Source organism: Brachionichthys hirsutus, chromosome 10, assembly GCF_040956055.1.
Source record: "Brachionichthys hirsutus isolate HB-005 chromosome 10, CSIRO-AGI_Bhir_v1, whole genome shotgun sequence".
Taxonomy (NCBI): Eukaryota; Metazoa; Chordata; class Actinopteri; order Lophiiformes; family Brachionichthyidae; genus Brachionichthys; species Brachionichthys hirsutus.
Window position 1 is genome coordinate 10,762,941 of NC_090906.1, and position 15,683 is coordinate 10,778,623.

General features: G+C 44.4%; 1 protein-coding gene across 1 annotated transcript; it reads right to left on the reverse strand.

Annotated features, from left to right (window-relative positions):
* Positions 1-653: 653 nt before the first annotated feature.
* On the reverse strand, positions 654-14,767 carry fgf11b (fibroblast growth factor 11b). Its single transcript, XM_068744789.1, has 5 exons — positions 14,575-14,767; positions 6,521-6,631; positions 5,721-5,824; positions 881-1,079; positions 654-790 (listed from the first exon to the last, which is right to left on the reverse strand). The coding sequence occupies exons 1-5, from the start codon at positions 14,765-14,767 to the stop codon at positions 654-656; spliced, it is 744 nt and encodes a 247-aa protein (XP_068600890.1).
* Positions 14,768-15,683: the final 916 nt, after the last annotated feature.

Genomic DNA, 15,683 nt, shown 5'->3' on the forward strand with positions numbered 1-15,683 from the left:
CTTCTTAAAAACCATTAGGACCTATTTTTTTCCTACATCATCACCTTCTTGCTGTTTGAATTTATGTTTTGAGGAAGCTATTACCACCACCATAATCCTTTATTATAGGTGAAGTTTCTGCATCTGGGCAGTCGTTGATTTAAATTTGTACCACGGGATCAGATAAAATAGTCACAAAAATATAAAATCAAAGCGAGGAACAACTGAAAGTTTGAATTTCATCAACTCCTCTTCGTCTGGAGAGCGGCCGCGCCCCCACACACATTCTGCTGCGCCCGTCTCCCTGAGCTGACTCTGGATTCCTGCTATCGTCTCTCTGACCTTTAGTTGACCTTGGTGATTATCTTAGCTGGGCGGCAGATGGAAGGTCTTCAGGGCTCATGAGGAGAGCTCGACGGAGAGGATTATGATGCAGAGTCAGCAGTGGAAATGCGTGAGTGGTGAATAGACTGGTTGACGGGGTGGGGTGGGGGGGTGGCTCCTCTCAGGATTTCTTGGTTTCTGATGGAATCCCTCAGCGTTTTGCAGCGCACTCTAGGGACGTGGTGGCCGGCGAGCCCCCCCCCCCCCATCCAGCCACCCTCAATGCATAATGGGTGGTTGTGCTCCCGTGTGTCTCTGCTGCCCTTCGTCCCACCCCGAGGTCTCCAGCGCTATGAGGCATCAGTCTTGGGAGCGTCTTTCCTTCCGTTCTTTAGGGACGGTGAATCTGACGTCCTCACCGTCTTCCGAGGAGGACTCACCGGTTCGCCGGTGAGCTCGTGTAACGACGGCTCCTTATACATGGCAACTGTTTGACAAAGATATAAGGTGTCGGTAAACTTAGAAGGATTTGTCTGCTCATATCTAATGTATTCATTATTTCTTCACGGATACAAACCTTCTATAACTTTAGGCAGGAAGTGCGCCGCTCCTTTGGTCTTCTTCACCCTGTTGCCCTTCATGATCTGGCCGTCGCGGTTGATGCCGATGTACCAGCAGCGGCCGGACTGGGTCTGGCGATACAGCATGGAGGAATATGTGACGTAGTAGTTCTCGAACACGCTCTCCTTGAACTTACACTCCGGGGTGAAGTGCTCCTGGGGAAAAAAAAAAAAGGGGGGGAAATGCTTCATATTTGCCCCCTACCCCAAAAAAAAGAAAATCACGCGCAAAACCGTGACATTTGAACATCTTTGAACATGATTGCAGTGGCTGCATGGATTATAATACATCAAAACAAGCACTAAAGAAATGGATTAGGTGAGTGTTCCCTGAGGGAGACGAGGGCTCAAATTATATCTGGACTTTGTTTCTTTGAAAGCATGATTATCCCACTCCTTTGGGGGCAGCAAGACGTGGATGGATGGCATACATGGAGAAGTAATATTAGCATCTCTGCTGTACGCGACACAGAGCCTCAGGCCCAGGGCGGGAATAGATGAAAAACACCGTCACTGACACACTGGTGACAAATATACTGTCTAAAACATTCATCGCGTTCGTCAAAATGCAGTTTCAGAGGCATCCGGAGTTCAGAAAACCAACTGAACTGAGCATGGCGTTTATAGTTTGGAATGTTTGGAGCTAATGAATGGGTGGATACAAATGGAGGCGCAAATTCGGGATTTTCTTTTTCTTTCTAATAAACATTGCAAAACAGTTAGTTTGTTTGTTCTGGAAAGAGAAGCCATCAGCTCAACCGCTGTGATGTCACCAGTGATAACCCGTCATCAATCACTCCTGGGAAATTATAATCCTATGTGTATATAATTAATGATGGAGCCAACATTTTTAGTATTTCATTCCAGAAAGTCTGGAGGGAAAAAGAATTCCGAGCGTGCGGAAAAGTAAATCGTGAAAATCCAAAGAGAAGCCTCTCGTGGTGATCATTCGTGGAAATATCGCAATGGTTGATATCCAAATCACTACCTGATACGATATGTTGATTTAATTGCTCCCATCTCTGATTCTAACCTTGAGGTAACCTCCACCTCGGCGGAGCCGCAGAAACCGCCCAGGGTGCACTGACTGAGGATATTGCTCAAGCTGCTGCCGGATTTACCTGCGCAGATGAGTAATTGTTGAGAACGTGTTGATGGTTGCACATTTTTTATGAGAGATGGGGGAGCGGGGAGTACTTCTGACTAAATGGTGGGTGCCTCATGGACTGCAAATTACAAATAAATCTCTCTCTTCAACAGGGACTTGCTGAGTGACTCGTTCATTTCCCTGCGATGTGTTCGAAGCCAAAAGAATACATTTAAATGAAGGCAGACGAGGAAGGTAAAAATGTAGAGTCCGTGCCGAGAATCCTTAAAATGAAAAGAACATTGATTCTTCATGCAAATGGACGACAGGAAGCTTAACTCTGCACACACTGGGACACCGTCAGCTAAGGACAATGGAGTGTGAATAATGAGACACACTCACAGAACCAAGTTTTCCCTCTCTGCATATAATCAGGAAATAAGAAATGGCTTTTCCTGCACAAGCACCGCCTGGTAATGCAGCTCTACTTCTGAAATGCAACACATTTTTGTATACCTGACATGCGTTCCCCAATTGAGACAGCAGGGGTCACAGTGTGACACAGGCTTCCCCCACTTATTGACCATCCCATCATGCTCCCAGTGTACGGTAATCTATAACAAACTGGGAGATGTGCCCAGCTGCAGTAATCCCACCATCCAGTGTCCTGCATCACAGCAGCAGGAAACCCACTCTAATGACAGCGTGTAATGGAAAACTCATTTACAACAATCCTCTGCCAGGCACAGACACATGCAGGTAACATATATATATATATATATATATATATATATATATATACACACAGATGTAGACGCCCTATGACACACCACGTTATATAAGTCAATAGGGCATAGACACGCTTATTAAGAGGAGCTTTAGACAGGATGAGACTGGCAGTTAATAGTGTCTCGCACCGCACATGTACGTTCTGTCTCTAATGCTTTGCCTGATGGGAGGCCTGATGCTCGCACAAGAGGAGCAGAGTGGATGCTGTAACGCTGACCGGCAGCTGGAAGGGGAGCGGGGCGTAGAAGCCGACATCACGTCTTTGACACGCAATGGGATGTGTCTGAGGTCTGGAATCACTCTGCTTCTCGTCTTTGTGTATCATCATCACCTTAGAGCTGCATTTTCATGCATCTCCAGGTTCCTGTTGGAAAGAGAGCTACCCCCCCCCCAAAAAAAGTCAATCGGTGCAAACATTTAGCTTTCTTTATTGGCCGCTTTGGCAAAGTGTCACTTTGATTCTTCGTTCCCTCTATGAAGAGGGAAAGAGACTGAGATTTGCTGCTGCTCAAAGCAGCAGTGAAACTGACCGCTGCAAAATGAGAGCGGGTTCTTTCTCAGGCAAAAGCAACACAATTAGTGAGCATGAGGCAGCACCTCCGAGAAGATGAGGACGGAAGGTTGCTGGAAGGGAGCCACCCATTGCTCCGTTGAGTCGCAGCTTTAAGTGATAACCTTGTTCATTGTAAAATGAAATTATCCTTTGTCGGTGTCGCACCTCCTCTCGGCACACGTTGAAATGTGAAGGCATGCCAGAACACAAACGCTCTGCATAAAGGGGCCGTGTCATGCCACCTGCACCCCCCCCCCCCCCCCTGCAAGCAAATGACTACATCAGATGCAGTAAGATGGAGGTTGTAAAAACAGAAGTGCGTGATATGTCGACGGACGACAGCTGCTCGATTGCACGCCGCCGAGATCAACACATTCCCGTTAGTGGGTGAGTGTGTGTGAGGACATTCTGTTGAAAGAGGTCAGTGTGAGGTGCGGTAACGGCTATTGACTGGTGCACAGGAAATCCCTTCTCCTCTCTGTTCACAGGAGCAAAGCAAACGGAGTCTAATGCATGCTAATCAGGGGCTGGGAGGAGAACGGGCGGCGGCGCCTTTGCTGAAATTCATCTTATTACATTTGACTTGTAAAGATGAAGCTCTCAACCTTAAAGCTCGTGCACCGTGCAGCTGCCTTTGAACGCCATTTACAATATGTGCTTTTGAAAACCCATGCACAAAACAAGAGAGCAATAGCTGCAGGCCTCTGAAATCAATGACAAACGTTGTTTTTTTACACACATGTCGGATTGACGCCATTACCACCGGGGCTCCCTGCTCGAAGGCGTCTCTTTATGGCCTCCGAGTGGCTAATGGAGAAATGCTTGGGGCTGATCCAGGCTTGGGACTAAGAGCGCCTGCAGCACGGTGGATAAACACATTTTGTTTCTCCCATTCTTCCTGCTGAGTGCTTTTCGCACAGCAGGTACGAGAAGTTGTTTACCTGTTGGAGGTGAGTTATTGGCAGAAGTGCAGCGAATGAGCTGCAGCTCCTCATCTAACACCTCCGTCCTTTCTGTTTGTGCCAATTTCCTCACTGATCGCTGCTTTGACTCGCGAGTAATCCACTAAGTCGCAATACAAGTCCCCTGTTATTTTGTTATTTAAGGGCTTAGTATGAATCACAAATATGAAGCTCTGGTGGAAGTGGAGTCGGGAAGAATTTTTTTCCTGCCCCCCCCTCCCCCTTGTCATTCACACATCGGGAGTCTTTCTGCTGTCAATGTCTGAGGCCGTCAACTGAGATAGCAACAGCTCATCAGCTGGTCTGTGCAGCGGCACATCCTCGTGCTGCTGCCTTTCTAAATAATAAAAAAGTAAAAAAAAACTGAACTGATGGATGCCAACACCGACTAAATGAACACTTTTCATACTAAGAACATTTCACAAGGACTCTCCAAGGGACCGATCGATAATTGAAATACAACATGTGCCGTTCTTATTGATGGCTTTCCGCTCAATTTCCATCGATTTCCATTTATGAGAATTAGTTGATAACCGCTGCTATTTTATCAGATAATAGTCTAATTAAAAAGATACTTTCAGGGCTTATGAAGGGCAGCACTGATTAGATAAGACGAGACGCCCCCTACAACGCGCTAATCATTGTTGTGATGCATCCTACGGTCCTTGAGCCCAGAGTAAAGCTGAAAGCCGTCAGATTCGTCCTGTTTTTTCATAGTAGTCTAAAAATACATACATTTGTAGAAAACCTCTCCTTCAACGGTTCAAGTATGCAAAATGTTTGAGATGTGTGCAGCTGGGTGAGGTGAATGTGTAAAGCGGTGGAAATACTGATGACTATATCATTGCTTCTGTTTGTTAGCAGGATTCTGCAAACGGTAAATGAAGATTGGCACATTATTTTTTTTCCCAAAAGATGGACCCAAGGATACGATGGAAGTGAGTAAATTATCAGAAAGCATTGAGTGTTGTCTGGCCTCCTAAAAACACCTAGTACCTCAGTAACATTTACAATATGTATACAATTTGAGTAAAGCTGCACACGGTTTGTCAAACTGTTTTTCCACTACCCAATTCTCACCATCTTCACTTTCTCGGTCGTCCATTTGCACAACTAGGAAACGCAACTTCTATTTCTCATCAGGCTCTGCGAATCCCAAAATACTGCTTGTGCACCAAGCAACCAGTTTATCCTGTCCTTCAGTCCTGTCGGCATGCAAGGAGATTTAGATGGTCAGCGATGTCAAGCTGTGGGGACTCGTGCATGAATGTGAACAGCGTCTGGTTTAAATTCTTTACCCTGTTTCACCTGCAACCAAGCAGGTTGTCTCATTCTGTCAGTTTTTAGTTTTATTTTATGGTTTTTTAAATCTGTGCACATGTGACTGATGTCTAGGATATACTTACCGAGGTATAGAGATAACCTTCACTGTTCATTGCAAGATATAGCCCAGTCTTTGCCCCTTGGATGGCCACAATCCGCAGTCCCACTGGAATTAGGTTGAACTGTGCTAAGTTGGGGAAAAGTAAGAGAGAAAAAGACAAATGAAGTGAAAGTACTATATAATTTAGCAGTGGATTCTGCTTTTCTGTATTCAAAGTAGCAATATAAGAAGTAGTACGTGTACAATCTATGAAGCAGCGAGAAAATCACAGGCAGCAGACGACAAACCTCTGACTTCAGAATGAGGGAAACTCATTTTTCCTCATTAACGTCTCCAAAAATATTTCCCAATAGGCACATTACCATTTCACTTTGACATTAATTAGTGGTAATTTGGTTAGCTAGCTTTCCTTACTCTGGTCACGTGATCAACCAAATGGAACTTCTGCTGCTCTGCACTGTACATGTTTAGACTATAATAGCAGCATCCATCATTCAGCTAAATATAATCCATATAAAAGACCACAATTACCGACAACTGATAGGAACTTACAGCAAAGACTGCAAAAATCATAGTGTCTAATTGGATTAACACTCGAAGGTATATTTGTAATTTTGCGTAGCTGGCTTTTAGGAACGAAATCATCTGCCAATTTAAATTGTTAAACTTTGTGAGGCAGTTTTCAGGGATGTTCCTCCTCTTGGTAGATTAAAATACTTTGACCTATAAAACTGCAGGCTTTGCATGCATTGCAGGGCCTAGATGCAGATCATTTGATTAGTGACACAGGCAAAGACGAGTTAGCTTTAGACACACACTCACAAAATGAGCTGCTTTCATCCCTTGTGCCGTCCACAGTGCCGTCAGGCTGCATCTGCAGGTAGTATCCATGCTGGCTGTATAGCCGGGTGACAATGCCCTTCAGCTGGGGCTCTAGCAAGAGAGGGCAGCAAAACATCACTGTATCAGACAGACCAGAGGCCCGAGAGCAGAAAAACGTCCAAGGATGTATAAGACACAACCCGCAGAACCTCTAAAGTCTTTGTGTGTTTTTCAGCCTTTTATCTTGTTACACCAGATTTTGTTTTTGCAACGTCGGGCATTTTCCCGAATTATAAAGGACTTTTATTTTGTGAAAGGATGTGGCTGTGCAGGCAAAGCTAAATAACCATAACCGAGTCCAGTTTTCCCATACAAAGATAATGACACCAGCGTGTGAAAAATGTCTGCGTGAACATTTTAGCATTTATCTTAAAGCCTAACCCAAAATTTAAAAAGGCAGTTTAGGCTTTTATAAATCTGACCTAATTAGTCAATACTCCAGGTACATTTTTTAACTAATTGATCTAAGACTCAGAAGTCGTGACAATAATCGATTTGCAAGTGCATGTCAGCTGGTAATTTAACTAACCAATTAAAATAAAAGCTCAAGCTAATGTGTTTTAGAGGCTGCGGCCATCAGAAGATGGCTCAAAGTGAAAGGTCACCCGTCTTCCACAAAATCAAATTGTGAGTGCGGTGGAGACGCTGGATGTTTCACGAGGAGTCCCTGCAGCCGACTTTGGGTTAAAGAAGCAGACTCTTATCCGCAGCTCTCAGACGTTACCAGCGAATTCCACAAAGGCGCCTCCTGAGCTCTGTGGTCCATTGCTACACACCACAGTTTATGCGGAGCCTCTGAAGGCCGCAATCCAGGTCTTCATCAGACAAGCACTGCAAGGAAAAGAGTGGCTGAGGATGAAGGGATGAGATCAGTAGGACAAGATCCCACAGGAAATGTGCTAGGGTTGGGGTAGCATCAATGAAAGTGTGACCTGCTCCCATTATTACCATCAAGCGTCTGCAGCACTCCTCGTCCTTTCTCTTTCGAAGCTGCTTGTCAAATCATTTCATTGTCTCTTCTCTCTTTCTGGCCTCCCTTCCCTTTTCACATCCTTTGAGCTACGTATGTCTTCATCCCGCCTAATTACCTCATGCATCATCCAATCAGAGCAGGGAAGCTGCTCGTTACTTGTCTTGGGAGACGAGAGGGCAAAAGAGAAATGAGAGAGGACAGAAGTCAGCAGAGGGACAGCAGAGGAATGGAGTGATGACACACAGAGAGAGAGAGAGAGAGCATTTGGGCAGGGATTCAATAAATGACGTGAGCAATCAAAAGTCCTACGTTTGATGTCGGGGTCTGTAACACTAATGCTTCACTCAGCCGAAACGTGGAACTTCACACACCACGGCTTACATAATCATGATTCAGAAATAAAGGCTTTCACTGCAAGGTGGACTCACGTTCCATCATTACCACGCAAATACAGAAACACTGGAGCTCTTTTTTCCTGATGGATTTTACTTCCACTCTATTACTGTATTCTCACGCTTTATGGATGGATCGTTTGTGTAGTCACTGACAAGTACCCACATGCAGTGCTGCGTTTGCTTGCATTCAGCACACCCCAGACTTTCTTGACTTGGATTCATTGTGCGGCTCACACTAGTTCTGGATCTGGTTCAAGACGGGCAGACGGGCAGATAGTGATGAAATCACCGCATGTAATTATCTAACTCAAAAAGGTCTGAGTTATTCGTAAAAGTTACTTTCTGCTTTCCTGGCTGTGTCGGCGTGGATCTACTGTACTAAAGCGCCTCATCTGCTTCTAGCAGTGAAGTGCTTCCAGGCTCTTAACAACATGCAAATGAACAAAACTGCATAATCACAACACTGACTCGACTCGGTGTCATCAAATACAAGAGAGGCACGAATGTCCCCTTGTGTATCCTACCAGCTGCTGCTGTTTCACTGTCCTGACAGCGACTGTGTCTGCATAATGCACACACACACACACACACACACATCAGCATGCAGCATGCAAATTTCATCCAACATTAAAAGTTAAAGGTTTAAAATATTATTTTCAATATTTTCTGTGCGCTTATTCTTTCGACATCCTGACCTTTCAATAAATCATGAAGAGCAAAATGGTAATTTAATAAAGTAACCAAAAATAAACAGATTTATCATTAAGAAAGTGCAAAATTGGAGCAAAAGGTGTAGAATGAAAAACAAAATCCCATATTTTCGCTGATAGAAATCAGCCTTGTGGAACTGCCTCCACCTATGCCAGGGAGGCATCCTGCAGCCTTGACTGTCCCTGCCTGGGCATTTCCTGCAGCGAGGGCATTTGTGACTGTATTCATCCCTCCTGGGACACACACAGGCTTGAGCGACAGAAAGCATCCACTGATCCGGGTCAGTGGAATGCGAGTCAAAGAGGACTCCCTGTTTATTTACATCACGCCGAGGTGTTGTCAGCATCAGCAGGCCCGTTTCCATCTGACCGCTCCAGAACTGGCACCTTGCATTTGACGAGGGGGGATATAAAATCTTTTGCCATAAAGGATTTGACTTTTAGTGCTACAGCATAACTTACTGTCCCTTTTGACTGTGCAGAAAAAAGCAAATGCTCGCATTAGCACATTTTATTGCAGTTATTATAGGCATCGATGGAATTCTTCTTTTCTTTTTTTATGCAACAAGGAGTGCACGTGAAATTGTACTTTATTTTAACACTTTCAGACGGCGCTAAATTAATTATGAAGCAATCTTTAGCAGTTTTGTAAAAGCTGGATTCACGAGAGAATTGTGTTTATTTGCCTACACAGGGACGCCCCCTCTTCAAATTACATTTAGCGCTGATGATCATTTTTGAAAATCGGGCAGGGGAGGCTGGAGCCTGGTGTTATAGTAGGCTGGAGCTATTCACGCTGCAATAACGTGTGTGTGTCTGTATAAATGAGGTCGACGCACATAAGAGCCCAAGGTAATCTCTTCATGCATCGCGGCTGCCATCAAGGACACTTAAACCGGTCGCTGGAATGTAATTGCCCTGAAATATAGGCGGTGGCTCCAGTTTATCACTAATCACTGTCGTGTACGGCTCGGTGTTGGTTATCATTACGCTAATGTATTTATCTAACTTGATTTGAGCTCACTATGTCGCTTGCTGATCTCCCTCTAGCCGAGCTCCTCTTGATAAGGTTGGACATAATTACTGCGGGCCTGCATGACTGAACAGCCAAGGGCAAGTCCTTCTTCTGAAGCGGAACAACGGGGGGTTCCATCCCTTGCATTCTCACGTATCCCTTTCTCTCCACGCCTCTACCACTGGGTTACATGCATGTCATGCACGGCACATACAGCGTGTGCACGTGCACCGGCATGTGCTGGAGTCTTCATCTCGTGTAAGCGTTTTTCTGCTTCTAATAAAAGGAGATCATAGTTCTGTTTTTTTTTTTTTTTCCTTTCTAAACTGGGACATGAGCTCTACAGTGCTGGTGGTAATTATCAACCTTGTGGGACGACATCAAGGGGGGGGGGGGGGGGGGGGGGAGAGAAGGAGAGGAGCAAGGGAGGGAATTTCTGAAAGCGAATTGATAACATGGATTGAGGAAGGGTTTGCATTTGTCAAAAAAAAAAAGGCGGGGTAAAACCCGGACGGGTAAAGGGTAGTGATGGAGAGATGTTAAAATGCAGAGTATAGGACACGTATAGCAGGACACGGGCGATGCTAAAGGAGGAATATCAGCTGAAGCGCCAACAAAGGCCTCTTAATTTACATTTCAAGGCTTCATAAATCATTTCATGGGACAATGGAAGCAGTTCACATGAGCGAGACGGCGTTATTGCTACTTATTAACGGTGCTGACGGGAGCATGTCAGACATGAGCAGCAGCAAACGGGACTCGCGCTGCTTCCCTGACACGCATTCAGTCTCCACATATGCCCTTCATTAGCGCTATGACACATGCCAGGAGAGTCGGTGTGAGACTGCAGCAGCACGCTGTCGTCTCACAGCTTTATCCATAGCATTGTAGCACGTGGTTGCCTTTCTGCCGTTTGAATCTCCAATTGCTCGACGGCGCTTTGATTCGAGCTGCATGGGAAAAACACCGGCTCGGCATCTCAACTCACCTTTGGTAATCCCCCCCCCCACCCCACCGACCCTCCAGCAAGGACCCAAAGAGGCACTTTGATACAAGCAGAACAAACATTCCCACGGGGCGACCAACTTGCCAGATCCTATAGCTGCGATTGTCTCACAAGTAAACAAACAACTAAAGCAAAACGACCGGGGCGACGGGGCAGCGTAGGATTACGAATTTGAACTCGCATCGATGCAGCACTTTGATGTCGTCGTCACATGGAAAGCCTTTCCCACACGAGAAGAAGAAAATAGAGAGCGCGCAACATGGGTGGAGGGAATCCACCGTGGGTGTCGGCAGGTTTAGCTGCGTAGAAAGGTGCAGAAAGAGGCTTAAATGTAAATGTATGCAAACATGCATGTCACTAAGCACAAAGGGGGGCACAAAAGCCGCCATCCGGTACTCTTTACGAGAACGCGTGAACGTAACACACAGCGAAGGCAAAGGCAAAGATTTGAAATCAGTGTGTTCTGCAGACTTCTTTGGCCGTTGTCTGGGAGTTTAAAAAAACAGCATTTGAATGACTTTAGTATTTTACTCTACTTGGGTCATGAATAAAGGCCTTATTACTGTGCTCTGAAATAAAGGTGCTGCATCCCTCGGTCTGTTCCCCACCTGATTTAATCGCTAGTGTTATCAAACAAACAAAAATGTGTTTTTTTTGCAGCGCTCGCCTTCAATCTTTAAACTGCCTCACCACGTTGCTTTCTCATCAACATGTGGTGCTCTGTGAAAACAATGTATCTCGCATATCTTTTGCAATTTGGAATGAATTGATTGATTAGAAAAACTTAATGATTTGGTTGTCTTCCTGGTCTTTTTAGATGAGATCTTCCGAGATCTTCTTGAAGCACGTCTCCCATTCATGCACCCCTTCCTCTCCACTTGTCTTCTCGTCATTACCTCTATAAGTGCCCTCCATCCTCACTGACTTGTTCTTGTTAGAGGCAAGTTCAATCTGTCCTTGTCAGCTTTAATCAAAGCAAGCACAGATTGATTTAGCAGGTGTGTGTGTGGGAGGTTAAGGCAGGACAAAAGCAAATAAAGTGTGCTCTTTGTACACACATACCTCCACATCCTTTCTTTAAAATAAGACTCACGGCCATTGTCAGCGGCTCAACGGCTTTACACAAGCAACCTCAAAAGTCTTACTGCAATAATACTCAAAGAAAAGTCACTGATCCCACCTGATCCCTTCATGCCCACTGGTGCTATTCCCACGGTGTCTAATGGGAGCCTAAACCCTAGAATTAAACAGGAAACCGTTTGAAACCGTTAAAATATACATTGATTAATCGCTAAACAGTTTTTTACTTTAAAACATTCTATCAAAATTTAGCTAGAAATTTATTCTTGTTTCATTTTGTGGCTTAATCAGACATAGATGTTCAGTATAGAAATTAGATCACATGCTTTTACATATCTGCTTCCCAACCCGCATCGTTTGATACCATTTGTTACCCAATGTTGAAGGATCCTTCTGATGAAACGAGAGTCGATGGAGGCTGGAACCCCCCCCAGAAACTCAATAGCAGTAAACCACAAATCTGTCCCGTCCTGATGTCGACAAAGAAATAGCTGTTGCCGTTTGGAAAACTTCCAATCATATCCTGAGTTTGAAAAATAAAAAATGTACAAAACGCAGCGTTTCATTTTGATTAGTGCATATATTATTATACATCAATTATTTTTGGCACCGAGACGTCAACAAAGATTGATCCCTTCCATTTAAACATGAATTATTATTTTTATAACACTTTGGCAGATTTTAGTCTTGGTTTAAATAATGGATGAGTTGAGTGAGGCTCAAGATGAGACAGAACACGCTTGCGTACAGCATCGTGTACCTTTGATTACCTCTTTATCCACCCCCCACCCCCCATCGATGCCACCCGCCTCCACCTTCTGAGCGTTGTCTTCGACTTCAGTCACATCTTGACTTTTCTTTTTACACTCTCTGTGTACCTCTGCAGTCTCCGTGACCCCTGCCACCGTCGGTAAAGTTCTGAGGAGATGCTACCTAACACTGCATTGTCTGATCAGGTGTTGTGGAGTAAGCAGCTTTGCGGCCCTGATCTCCCGGGGTCAGCTTAATGCTATCCTCCGCTGGATCTCTGCTTGTAACCCGGCTTGTCCTCCGACTCTCTGCTTATTTGATCTAAGAGAAAGGGTACAAAGGTGTGATAGAGGAGGGGCGAGTAGCTTGATACCCCTCCCCTTTTCAAGTCAGATGCCACCTTGAAGAAACTAAGAGGCTGATTATTGATTAATCACGATACATTAATGAGCTGAATTGGATCTGAAAGGAGGTCGGCTTGGCAGTGCAGATTACTGACAGTGGGCGAGTTTATGTTTTGGTCAGGCCATAGTTTTTAAGGGGAATAGGAGAGGACTGTCCAGGAAACCAAGAGGAAGGTGATGAAGAGGTGCAATCATTCTGTTCATGGATCTCATTTGGCGTGAGCTTTGCAGCAACAAAGCCGGGTTTGAGTTAGTCCTGTCATTTGAGCATGCCGTTGCTTTATGACGGTCGTAAATATAGCTTGTGTGTGCTGGCGTGATGCTACTATGACAACTGACACAAACTCCCCTCCGGTCAAGATCATACATTCCTGCGACGGGTGTGGGGGAACGTTTAGCCAAACAAATCAGAATAGGGACATAGTAGGAACGCTGTCGCCATAGTAGGCTGAGTAGATTTTCTTAAACTGCTGCTGGGACTATCAATTGAAGCTTTTTCATTTAGCTTGTTCATTACTTTGTAAAATCACATGAGCTGTGAAACATGATTCCGCAGTAAAGTTGACACACAAGTACTTCTATCGATCGATCAATCAGTCAGTCAGTCACGCTTCATCAGGCACAAAGCTCCGCTCATCCCCCATCTCTTTTCAGTCTGATGAGATGCAGCCTTTCGCTCTCTGCAGTCCAAATTCGACGTCAGCCATGACAGTGTGTGTTTGTTCAGCGTCATTTCTGCAATATGCATCATTTAACCAAAGCATAGCAAATGTACTTAATTGTGCATGAAAAAGGCGAAACATTTCAGATTCAAGGATTAAATAATGCAGCAGCCTAACAGCTACATGCAAGGAGAAATTGTGCTTTTCATTTTCATGCATTCATGCAATAATTCTTTTTTGGGGGGGAAGAAAAAAGCATTTGCTGATGAGAATACACAGGGGTTTATATTATCATAAACATTAAATGTTGAACATGGTAAGATGGTGTATAATTCCTGATTAGGTCACACTATAATAACACTCACTGCCCCCACAAGCACAACGTCTAGGAGAGATTGTATGCTTGAAATTGACTAAATTTGAATTTGGCACACATTCCTTTTCATTGACAAATTCCTCACTGGTTAAGAGAGGATGTGTTACTGGCACCACATCCGATAGTTCTCCATTCACAGTGCTGAAGCGTCGTTTTCAAAGAGAGAGCGCATCAAAGAGCCTCACCAGCAGTATGTTTTAAAGCCGAGCGGTGCAGGTGTGACTCAGAATGAACTTTTTACAATTATTGTGACATGACGATTCTTATTCAACAGATTAGTGTGTTAATACAAATCAACCACATTCCGTTTGTAAATTGTAAACTATATAAAAACTGTATGTTACATTTATATCTTTTTTGTTTCGAGATCAAACCTCAATCATCCAAAGTTCTGCAGAAGTAGAAGCTGAAAAGCACTAATTTATTCATCCAATGTTAAATAAAATTTACATTTCTTAAAGATTTTTTTTATTTTGTTTAGTATTTTATTAATGATAAGAAATTGAAAAACAAATCATTTTGCACAATTTTCAGTCCGCTCATAATTTTTTTTTAACCAAAATTAATTCAACTAATAAAATATCCCAAAATATAAGGGATGAGAGGAATAAGCAGCGACTCACCTGGCCTTTTCTCGTTTCGACCTTTTCGACCCCCACACAGCCGCACTTTGGAGATCAGGACCAGGATCTGTTTCTGGCACAGGGACTTGTTGCTCTTTGGGCAGGGCTTTCGCTTGTTGGCTACCGGCCTGTTAGGTTGCTCTTCCTTTACTGCCCGTTTCTGTCTAATGAGAGAGCTGGCAAGGGCTGCCATCTTTCCCCCCTCTCACCTTTGGGAGGGGGGTGTCTTCTCCCGAGTACCCCCCTTTGTTGGTTTGACTTTTACTTTCCTCCCAAAAATAAATAAAATCTAAAGGTATAGATATATATATTTTTAAATCCCCTTGAGAAGCCCCAACAATGGAGGTAGGGGGTCGGGTAGCAGAGAAGAGTTTAGTTTGAGGGTTCCGTCAGGAAGAAATCCGAGTTCACCTGCAGTCAAAATTAAAGCCCCGACTGCCCCAAAAATGAAAATTTATAAAGGATAAGACAAAAAAATGTCATCACATTTTCGCTTTCAAAATCAAAATTCTTAAAGTTAGACTGTCTGACTTTTTGTCTGGTTTAGACATGGTTAGACGTATTCTCCCCATCGTCCCTACTCATCTCTCACATCAAAATATGACTCAGGAGCCAAGTCCAAAAAGATCCCATCGCAAAAGAACTAGCCTACACGATACCAAAAAAAAGCTTAAAATATTTGACATATAAAAACACTTTTACTGAGGAAAAGTGAAACCAATTTGAATGCTCGGAAGCTGTTAAAAACATGAGAGATTTCAAACTGTTTGTCACCATTTGTGCAGTCCATGGAGGTCCAACTTTGCCTCCCATTTAAATATGGCAGCATGGAATGGCGAGCCGAGGGTCCGAGCGATAATCCGGCAGGCTTAAATCCAGAGGTAGCGCAGCAGGCGGGACGCTGATGGTCTGTGTGGGAATGACGCCTGGAGCGGAGCAGAGACATGGACACAGACAGATAGAGAATCCTCTTCTGCCTCTGCGATGGCAACGCTCTCTTCCCACAGTCCTCGCTGAACACCCCCTCCCGCCTCCACCTCCCTCCTCCTCCCATCCAAAGTCAGCGAGTGGATGTGAGAGGATGTGTGTGTGAATTCCAGCAGCCACCA

Coding starts and splice junctions, on each gene's coding strand:
- fgf11b (XM_068744789.1), bottom strand. CDS start 14,767: ATGGCAGCCCTTGCCAGCTCTCTCATTAGACAGAAACGGGCAGTAAAG. Junction 5,825..6,520: donor GGATGAAAGCAGCTCATTTT/GTGAGTGTGTGT, acceptor TCCCCAACTTAG/CACAGTTCAACCTAATTCCA. Junction 791..880: donor CCTGCCTAAAGTTATAGAAG/GTTTGTATCCGT, acceptor TTTGTCAAACAG/TTGCCATGTATAAGGAGCCG.